This window comes from Haplochromis burtoni, unplaced genomic scaffold (genome assembly GCF_018398535.1).
Source record: "Haplochromis burtoni strain Fernald_Lab_line unplaced genomic scaffold, NCSU_Asbu1 Contig_142, whole genome shotgun sequence".
Taxonomy (NCBI): domain Eukaryota; kingdom Metazoa; phylum Chordata; class Actinopteri; order Cichliformes; family Cichlidae; genus Haplochromis; species Haplochromis burtoni.
In genome coordinates this window covers 1,112,809-1,123,264 of record NW_024582503.1, presented here as the reverse complement: position 1 = coordinate 1,123,264, position 10,456 = coordinate 1,112,809, and the positions used below count along the sequence as shown (strand labels likewise).

The 10,456-nt window shown below is 38.5% G+C and overlaps 2 protein-coding genes across 5 annotated transcripts in view; both read left to right on the top strand.

Annotated features, from left to right (window-relative positions):
* Positions 1–1,748, top strand: part of LOC102308835 (protein tyrosine phosphatase type IVA 3) — a 2,930-nt gene extending 1,182 nt beyond the window's left edge. The window contains exon 5 of the mRNA XM_005934958.2: positions 460–1,748. Within this exon, the coding sequence (XP_005935020.1) occupies positions 460–577 (118 nt within the window). The 3' untranslated portion in view covers positions 578–1,748. The remainder of the gene's footprint in view (positions 1–459) is intronic.
* Positions 1,749–2,273: 525 nt separating this feature from the next.
* Positions 2,274–10,456, top strand: part of LOC102308319 (zinc finger protein ZFAT) — a 13,544-nt gene continuing 5,361 nt past the window's right edge. For 2 of the 4 annotated variants that reach the window (XM_014337678.2, XM_005934957.3), the window contains exons 1-14: positions 2,274–3,529; positions 3,745–3,906; positions 4,089–4,217; positions 4,437–4,550; positions 4,630–4,752; positions 4,847–4,926; positions 5,640–5,722; positions 5,896–5,970; positions 7,090–7,238; positions 7,351–7,442; positions 7,606–7,754; positions 8,475–9,387; positions 9,853–9,979; positions 10,114–10,346. In XM_014337678.2, the coding sequence (XP_014193164.1) occupies positions 3,343–3,529; positions 3,745–3,906; positions 4,089–4,217; positions 4,437–4,550; positions 4,630–4,752; positions 4,847–4,926; positions 5,640–5,722; positions 5,896–5,970; positions 7,090–7,238; positions 7,351–7,442; positions 7,606–7,754; positions 8,475–9,387; positions 9,853–9,979; positions 10,114–10,346 (2,616 nt within the window). In that variant the 5' untranslated portion in view covers positions 2,274–3,342. Of the gene's footprint in view, positions 3,585–3,744; positions 3,907–4,088; positions 4,218–4,436; positions 4,551–4,629; positions 4,753–4,846; positions 4,927–5,639; positions 5,723–5,895; positions 5,971–7,089; positions 7,239–7,350; positions 7,443–7,605; positions 7,755–8,474; positions 9,388–9,852; positions 9,980–10,113; positions 10,347–10,456 lie in introns of all 4 variants that reach the window. The other 2 variants (XM_014337679.2, XM_042224571.1) reach the window with 2 other exon arrangements.

Below are 10,456 nucleotides of genomic sequence, written 5' to 3'. Positions count from 1 at the left end.
CCAAACTTAGAAAGTCTGCTTTGATGGTGGACTTTATCATTTTTTAACTCCTGGTTTGAGAACTAATATGTGAAAATGATTTTGCTCTGTGATTTGTTTTACTGCATCATGGGAGGGTGAACTGTTTTGAGGGCTGAAATTGACCATCGAAGGCAAAACATTTTCTGTTCCGTGCTGTAAAAATGCTTTTATTGCTATAAGTTGGGCATTTTAACACGGGAGCCTATGCTGATTGAAAGTAGCTATAGAAAACAAGAACTGGTAGGATTAAGTACACTTTTTCTATCATAACCTAGAGAGGAACACAATGAGAAATGCAACACAAAAAGGTGACAGAAAAAGACTATTATACTTGAAAGTACAGCGTGCAGTGGAAGATAAAAGGTGTCTGTGAGCTTCCTGTATTTAATGAACCTCTAAAAGCTTTTAAAAGTTCACAGCATTGTGTTTGTGTTTCAGGAAGCGTCGTGGAGCCATCAACAGCAAACAGCTAACCTACCTGGAGAAATATCGATCTAAGCATAGGCTCCGTTTCAAAGACTCCCGCAAACACAAGAACAAATGCTGCATCGTATGAACACATGCACACACACACGCAGGCACACACACAGAGACATTTCTCAGGAATTCAGCAGTACAAGGCTTCAGTCATTGTCACAAATACTAAAAACAGAGGCGTCAGTGCCCATGTTGAATCTTAAAAAGTTTTTCTTCTTTGTTTCCCTTTCTTTTCTTTTAATATGTTTTTTTTTATTTTTGCTTATTTGCTGTAAACAAACAGCTGCAGGATGGATAAAGGACAGGAAATCATTTTAAAAAGTGTTATAGAGGATTGTTTTTACAATATAATTCTGCAGGGAATTTAGCTATGAGCTGCATGAGCCACATTCAAATGTTCAACCGAACAAGTCCTGAAACTTATACAGATGTGGGGTGAAACTTTGATTCTGTTGTCCCTGGTGACTGGTTTTCAGCACCTTAAGTCTGACCCGACTTTAATGAATGTTTAACACTATCGGGATATAAAATTGTAAACAGTTAAATTTGTGTTTCTTTTATTTTTTCTTTCTTTTTGGGCTTAAAAACCCTTAAAAACATGTTTTTAACAATTTGGAGAGACTAAAATTTTATCAGGTTTAATCCAAGGGTAATCTTAGCCTGAGGTATTAGTCTCACCCTAGCGCAAATGTTGCTGTGCATTATTAAATGATCCAGTCTAGTTTAAAGTTTTATTATTTTCATATGTATCGGTGTGGAGTTTATTTCAGTTGTATTTTACCTGAATGATGCATGTAAACAATCACTTTGAAAAAATCATTTAAAAATCTGTTTTTGATGATGATGATAACAGAGCATGCACTTTTTATGCAAAAAGTAGAGTCCTTATGACAGTCTCTTTTATTGTAAAAGCATCTTCAACCTGAATTGATATACATAAATTAAAATGCATGAAAAACTAAATGGACAATGAAATAGGCAGAGGGTGTAAAACTGAAGTTAGGAGGAGGGAAAATGTTAATAGGATCTAGCAACCCTTTGATTTACAATCTTTACCTGAAAGCATTTTAAAGCAAATGGCAAATATTTTCTTGTTCACATGACGTGTGTGCATATTTGTTTGCTTGTGTGCGTGTGTGGGTGTGGGTATATGGGGCGGCCTCTATACATTGTTTACTACTGGGGCAGGCCTGAGCTGACACTTTTTTATGTAAAAAAAAACAAAAAAAACAAGCTGTAAATGATAGTCTGTAAATTTTTTGCATTGTTTAATAAATGTTATGCCATTATCTTTGTATGTAGTGCGTGGTGTTTGTTGTCAGTGTTTGATTACATCATGTAATAATTCAAAGATTCGCTCTTCCTGGCAATTTAGCTGTTGCTAATAAACGAAATATATTGTAGACAAATTCAAAACACCAGAAACATTTTTGTCAAATATTCCTTAAATTCCTGAAATTATTAATTAGTCTGCACTTTTGATCTACTTTGACTATGAGTGCGTTAATGAGTCCTAAATGGTAAAAACAGCCACCTTTAATTGCTATGAGCTCTTTATGATTGACTTAACTCTCACTTAGAGCTTCTTCTATTCTTACATATTATTATGTTCAGTGTCTCTTTATATAATATCCATGCCTGTAAACAACATGATGGCTTACTAGGGATATGTTGTGAAACACGTTTTTTTCTTTGACAAATATTTTAAAAGAAGAAAATGAAGAAACAAGGAAAGTATAAGTATAAGTATATTTACTGTTTTTGTACAATGACACATTTCTGACTATATTTGTATAGGTATATGATAAATAGCACAGAATCTGTAACACGTTCGTTTTTTTTTTTATCTCTAGTCTTTTCGAGGTCCGAATGTGCAAGCGAACAGCCAGGGGCGCTTTTTGGTCGCTTCTATCGCGTTCGGTATGTATGCACCGTTAGCCTAAACGCGCTGCTTTGCGCTGCAGTGCGGTCCTCCTGCCACAGAGGGCGATGTCTGTTACAGTGCTGCAGCTCCAGCAAACTTCCGCTGGCCTGAAGGATTTGTGCCGCAGATTCGACAGAAATGTGTGTCTTTATTCAGTAAAAAATAGACTCTAAATCACGATTTAGTGAATAAATTTATTCGCATATAGGTTCTGGCCTGTATATAAATTAGTTTTACTTCGCTCGTTGGTCGCTGAGGGAAATGGATGGACAAAAAGCAGGTAAGAAATTTGGCTAGCTTCAACTCGAATATGTTTTTCGGGTCTTCATGTTAACTCGGGCCAAATCAAAATAAACAGACGTGCATGGTTAAAAAAAAAGGGCACCGTTTCATTTGGCGGTTTTTAATATTATGCTCAAACTATGGACACTATACAGAAAGAAAAGTACAAATAAGCTACAAACCGTAACCTGTTACGTTAACACACAGTGTCACCTGACTCCACGGTCAATGTAGTTCCCACACTTAAATCAGCATTAAATGACAAATTATACACGTGTACTTTACTATAGCAATAATTATCATAGAAGTTAACAACGTCTGGTTAGACGATCTGGTTAGTTTGGGAGTGGCTTTTAAGCTATTGTTCCTGTAATAATATGTTTCATTTGAGGTGGATTGGGAGTTGAGAGAAAACCGATTACTTGTTTGTTATTAATCTTTTTACATTTTCCAGCAGATTACATTCATGCAGCATATAACACGGTAAAATTAGCCAATATCCACCCCACAATTTCTCATATTGCCGCAAAATGTATCTTCTCTGTGCTACAAATATTAGTTAATTAACGCATAAACCTCTACGGTACAAGAAAAAAAAACCACGACGAGATCAACTTATTTAACAAAAGGCTCTGGATATGTCACCTTTTCTCTCTGTGTCCCCAGCTGGTTCTGTGTTTATGTGTCGCCTGTGCAACGTCTTTTCTCCAAGTCGCTCCCAGCTACTTGCACATTGCTCCCAGCTGCACCCTCAGCAGGAGCCTCTAGATGACATCATTATTGCGCTGCAGCCTCTTGTGGCAGATCCTGTGGAGAAGCTGGCAGGTCAGAGCACCACCACATCACCACTATTACTATCACAAAAAAAGACCTTACTCAGGTCTGTAAATGTTTTGACTTTTGGCTACACAGACAATGATTGCAGAATAATGTCTTTGTTGATGCTGTTCTCTTAGGTGGATGTGTTGCAAGAAATGAAAAAACAAAAACAAAACAGTGCTGCCTTTTTTTAACTGTTCTGTTGGATTATTGGCCCACAGAGACCCCGGTGAAGCGAAAACGAGGAAGACCAAAGGGCTCTACGAAGAAGATACGCACAGATTTGACAGAGGGCACGACCATTTCCAGCCATTCTCCAGAGAATAACTCCAGAGAAGAAAAGAGAAAAAAGGAGGAAATTCAACAATTTAGTTCAGCAGAAGGTGGTATTGTTGCCTTATACAGTGTAAATCAATCTTTTGTTACCTGGTAGTACTGGTCTGCAGACTGCTAACTGATTATATTATTTGGATAGCTGGTTCTTGTTTTGTATTCCTGATTAGTAATGTAGCTTTGCTGTTACTAATCTGTGGTACATATGTTTTTGTAATAATGTTTTTTTTAGTACAAAAAAATGATGGGATATCAGGCCTGGAATGTAGACACTGCCATCGCTCATTCAGCAACAGGCGTCAAATCCTTAAACACATCTGCCTAAGAGAAGAGGATGAAGATGCAGATGAGGAGGAAAATGGTGAGGAATCAAAGGGCACAAATGTGAAATAATTTATCAGCAGGAAAGTCAATGCCTGCCGCAGATGATTTCAAAGAACAGTTAGTTGGAGAGCATGCTAGAAATGTTGCTTGAAGACTGTTAAATCTTTCCACACACACACTGAAGATGTTAAAGTAGATCTAGTTACTGTACCTAACATTTGAAGTTTATCAATTTAATACACACAATAATTTTCAGGGAGCATCTCTGGTACAGCAGAAGGTGAGGGAATGGAAAATGTGGATCCCGGAGGAGTTGATCCAAACCAGAATAAACACAACCAGACACAATCAGGACTTGATCGAGAAAGCAGTAAGATCATGATCGTAGTTTCTTAAAATCATTATTGGAAGAATAATGATCTGATCTATCTTTTGTTCTCTGTTTATAGAAGGGGGAAACTCTAGATCCTTAAAAACCAACCACAGTTGCATCTCCAAGGAAGGAGGCCAAGCAACAGGAAACAAAAAATCTGTTATCAGTGTTGTTCTGACAGAATATGAAACACTTCCAGGTTGGCATTAAAGCGGTATTTAAGCCTGCTTTTACTTTCTGGCTAAAAATGCAGTTTTATGAATAACTATAATACTTCACTTTTAATTCAAAAGGTGTTTTTAAAATGGTTCCTGTAGAGGAAGGTTCAGCAGAAGCAGAATCTGGTTCTATCAAACCTCAATCTCAACCTCAGGTAAGTGCTGGAATGCTGTGGAACAGCGAAGAGTCAGTTCACACAGATTTTAACCCCTTAAAGCCTGAACCATGGAATTGCCCAAATCAGTTTCTTAAATGGAGTGTTTATCGAACCTTCTGACAAATAAAAAAATAAAATATAGTAATTTGCATATATTAATTTTAATTTGTATCATATTTGCCACATCCAGCTATTTTTGTAATTTATTCCTAAAAAATGTAACGTGCAATTTATTTGGTTTATCTGGGGGTAAAACTATTACACTGATGTTTCTAGGAGTCCTAAAAACTTATGTATTAAATACATTACATTTGGCTTTAAAGGGTTAAAATATGTTTGTTTTTTTATGTACAACAAAGTCTTCTAACAAAGTTACACAGTTTAATTTACACATGGTTTGAGACCTCTTCCTTTTGTAACCATGTTAGCCACGTGGTGTTTTTATTTTATGTTGCTCATAAAACTCGAAATTACACAGAAGTAAAATTCCATTCTGTCCTTTAGAAACACAGGATTGTGCACAGTGTTTACATTATACTTACTTTCTGCCGACATCTCTATAACCTGTTAACAGTGTTTTTGTTGCAGTGAAGAAAGTTTTAGTAGTTCAGCTGAATTTGAACTCGTGATTCTGTCCTAAAAAAAGATACCGTGTTTGTTCTCCAAAAGTATTTTGTGACATTATTATATTGATCTTTCTGGACATTCAGCACTCTGCAGTCGTCCAGAATGAGTCACATGATGTTGCAAGTGAAGCCATCACAGATAACCCTCAAACAGACCAGGAGCCAAGGTAATTAATAAATTATTAAACCAGAAGATTTCTTGTAAGTAATTAGAAGTCAGTGTAATTGATTTTAGGTGAAATAGTTGATTTGTGAAGATTAACAATCTTTTACAAGATTTTTAAGTTTCTGGTTGTCGCTGTGTGACCTGTCAATGTTTTGTTTTGTTTTCTGTTCCTAGTTCTAATCCTACCACAACAACAACGACAAACAGCAGGGGCTTCCAGGAATGTTCTATCAAACAAGATGCTTCCAAGTACTTTTTGAATATTTTAATATTTGTAGTTGTATTTTCACTCAAATGTTGTTTCCTCATATGTGCATCATGTGAAAAAATAAGCACACCCTTACTGCCTTTACAGAAATTAAGAAAGTAAGTAGCATCCAGGTGCTGCTAATCAAATTCACTTGACTGTTCCAGAGCAGCTGAGAATAGTTTTAAGGCCAATTCCAAACAATTTGTCCATCATTCTACAGCGAGAAAGATTATTTACAAGTATACAAGACAGTTATTAATCTAAGCAGGAGTGGGCGTCCCACTAAATTATCCTAGTATTAGACCACTACATATAATACCTTGCAGGCCTCAGTTAGCATGTATAATATTAAAGTTCATGAAAGAACTTAAAAAAATGGAAGCATGGATTAGGTTACATCTTTTGTAATAAAGTCCTTAGGACAGACAAAACCAGATGCAACATATTATCAACACACACACAGCTCACAGCATGGTGGTGGCACTATGATGATTAGAGCTTCTTTACAGCTGCATGACTTTGCAGTCATTGAGTGGACTCCTCTGTATACCAGAGTATTGTAGAGGCCATCTGCCCAAAAGCTAAAATGTGCAACAGATTAATGATCCCAAGCACAACAGCAAATCTATAACAGAATGGCTGAAAAAAAAGAATCAAGGTGTTGTAATGGCCCAGTCAAAGTCCAGACATCATCAGCCCGACTAAAATGCTTTGACCGGATCTTAAAAGCACTGTGCATAAATGAATGCCCGCAAAACCTCAATAAACTAAAGTAACGCTGTAAAGAAAAGGAGGGCAGAATTCCTTTACAGTGATGTGAGAGACTGTTAAAGTCCTACAGAAAACCTACTTCAAAAATTACTTCAAGTTATTGCAGCTAATGGTAACTACAAAATGCTGGCTCGTGGGGTGCACTTAATTTTTCACACGGCAGCATAGACACGACTGTATGTGGATTTTATTTTACACAGTTTTTAGATTTGGGGGTACAGTGTAGCTAAAAGCTTCTTCTTATGTAATATGACAGAGGTTAGGTCCACCCTGTTTCACCATGATATCAACAGGAGTGAAACTGATCAGCTATGAGAAATGTAATATTGTCACCTGCTGTCTTACAGTTTGCCTCAGAGCCACCTGAAAATTTTTGCCTGTGAGTTCTGTAACAAAATCTTTAAGTTCAGACACTCACTGGTTGCTCACCTGAGGACACACACCCAAGAAAAACCGTTTCAGTGTCTGCACTGTGACTACGCATCGGCCATCAAAGGTAAATTAGTCTATAGATTTCAGGATGGCTGCGTAAATGAATACAAAGTTGAAGTTGTAGCATTAACTGGAAAAGGAAGAGTTGCACTACTTACTAGATTTGTCCTTTAAAGCAAACCTGAATGTTCACCTGAGGAAGCACACTGGAGAGAAGTTCAGCTGTCAGCACTGTCCTTTCACCTGCCTCAGCCCAGGACACCTCAAGGTGCTGGCATACTGCTCTCAGTAGTCATATACATGCTGAGTATTATTAGCATTAACACACAGGCTTCAAGATATTAAAGTTGTCTTTTGACCATGTTAGATATACTGAATATATTTTCAGTGTGAAGCTGCATGGTTTGTAATTTGTGTCTCTGTGGATGCAGGTCCATATAGAGCGTGTCCATATGAAGGTGAAGCAGCACTGCGGCTTCTGTGAGAAAAAGTACTCTGATGTCAAGAACCTGCTGAAACACATGGAGAAACGACATAATCTAAAAGATCCCACTGTTTACCAGAGCTACCAACAACTGAGGTTTGTCCTGCTGAAGAGGTTTTCAAACTGTGAGGTGCTCCTCCAGGGAGGTGGTGCGTGAAGTGTTGAATGGGGTTTATAGCCAAAGACAGAGGGAAGAGTTCCTGATGCAACAATACGTTAATGTAGCTCATTGTAGATACACTATATTGCAAACGTATTTGCTAGAGGGACATCCCGTTCTTAATCCACAGAGTTTAACATGATGTCGGCCCACCCTTTGCAGGTATAACAGCTTCAACTCTTCTCTGAATGTTTTCCACAAGGTTTAGGAGTGTTTATGGGAATTTTTGACCAGAAGGCCTGGCTCGCAGTCTCCACTCTAATTCATCCCAAAGGTGTTCTATCAGGTTGATGTCAGGACTCCATTCAAGTGCTTTCACATCAAACGTGATCTTCATAGATCTTTCTTTGTAAAAGCTTGATTTTATACGCCTGTTGCCATGGAAGTGATTGGCACAGCTGAATTCAATGATTTGGATGGGTGAAGGAATACTGTGGGCAATATAGTTTTGTTTTTGTTTTTTACTAATTTGGCTTGTAATTAATTGCAAATGATCTTTGCGAGTCACAACACATGCATTTTTTTTAAAAATTTGGGTGAAAAGGGGGAAAATTACTTAATTTTGTCACTGTCAGATTTGGAAACTCTGATCTTCGCTGATATCTCTGACTGTGACCCTGCCTTTGTAATCTGTTCCGTTTGTCTATATAATCCAGGTTAAAAACTCGCCAGGGCCTCAGACAGCTACTTTACCACTGTCACATATGTAACCGACGCTTCAAAAACCACCTAGAGCGAGAGCGCCACATGTTAGTCCATGGGCCTAAGCGTCCCTACGCTTGCCTGCTCTGTGACCATGCCGTGACCAAGATGGTTGCCCTCTCTGCTCATGTCAGGAAGCACCTCTTCCTGTACGTGTGCTCCGTGTGTAACGAGAAGTTTGTCAGCTCGCAGAGGCTGAAGAGTCACTTGACAGAGTGTCACCCAGGACTAGATCAAGAGCAGACCTTCACTGACTCCATCAACAGCAGCTACTATTTGGCTCAGCCTGGAGGAGACATGCTGGGGAGTGAGGCGAGCATGGACACACAGGAGTGCCGGATACCACAGGAGAGAGAAGAAGACAGAATACGAGAAGAGGACGGACAACATGGCACAGGGGGGAAGGAATGGGAAGATGTGGAAAGAGAACAGCTGAGAGAAGAGAGAGAGCAAGAGAATGAAGAAGAACAGGCTAATAAAAATCCCGCTGAAAGTTTAGAGGCAGTGCCGCTGATAGATGGAGAGATGGGAAAGGAAGTAGGAATAGAAGAGAGAGAAGCACAGCCAACCTTTAAAGACAGACAAGAAGAAGCAGCAGCAGAGAAGATGTCACACATTAACACGCCAGACTCATGCAGCTCTGCAGCTGAAAGACTCAAAGAGGACTCGCACACCTTGTTATCACAAGAGAACATTCAAAGTCCACACTTAGAGGCTGGGACTCAAAAAAATGGACACGCACCTGCTGAGAACACACGCACATCATCTTCATCATCATCATCAGGAACTATAACCCCGTCTGATGCCAGCGCATGCACACATTTGTCTGCAGGTCCAGACAACAGCCAGGCTGCACAATCAGAGGAGGTAAATGCAAAATTATAATATGATTTAATTCCTAATGAAAATATTTCTTCTTTAGATGTTACCTCGTTTATGTTTTATATTTACACAAACGAGGAAGCACCTCCACATTAGCTGTATTATTCTTTAAGATCACAAACCAATATTACCAAGAGAAAAAAACACATTTTGTATTTTTTTTTTTTAAATGGTGAAAACAAGTGTAGTTTTACTGGGATTAGATTCCTTAATCTGGTCGTATCCTTTTCCTGTTTGTATGACTTTAAATATGTAGATAGTCCTGCTTAATTTGCCAATGCAGAGATTCAGTTTGAAGTAGCGTCCTCTGCATGAGTGCTGAGCAATAACTATTTTATAGTGTGTTTAGTTCTCACGATAAATCATCTCCGATAAATCACTCATGGTAAGAAGACAAGCATTTTTATCCAGTCTTATACTGAGGTTGCATTTGTCCATTTCTGCTGGTAGGTTTCAGAGGGTTCCCATCACAGCGCATTCGAGCAGGTGTTTTCATCCCTTCAGAAGACTCAGCTCAATATGGAGACTTTCCAGCGGCTTAGGAAGATTTATGGAGAACTAGAATGTCAATACTGCGGTAAGACAAATAAAAAAACAAAACTCTTTGAGTAGATTGGATTTGCTTTGTCCTGCTTTTTTTAATATTCACTTAACTGTAATTTACTGTTAAATACTGTGTGCAGCTCCTAATCACAGTTTTGTGCCGCACAGGTAAACTGTTCTGGTACAGAGTCCACTATAACAGCCATGTGCGCACACACACCAAGGAGCACCTGCATTACTGCTCAAAGTGCAGCTACTCTTCCATCACCAAAAGCTCTTTAAAGCGACACCAGATCCAGAAGCACAGTGGCTTGCTGCTGACTTGTTCGAATCCTGACTGCAAATACAACACGCCTGACAAATACAAACTTCAAGCACATATGAGAACACACAAAGAGCAGGTAACTAGCCTGAGCAGACCAGTTCCTAGTTCAAGGTTCAAGGTTCAAGGTTCAAGGTTCTTTATTTGTCACATGCATAGTTATACAAGTATAACACACAGTGAAATGTA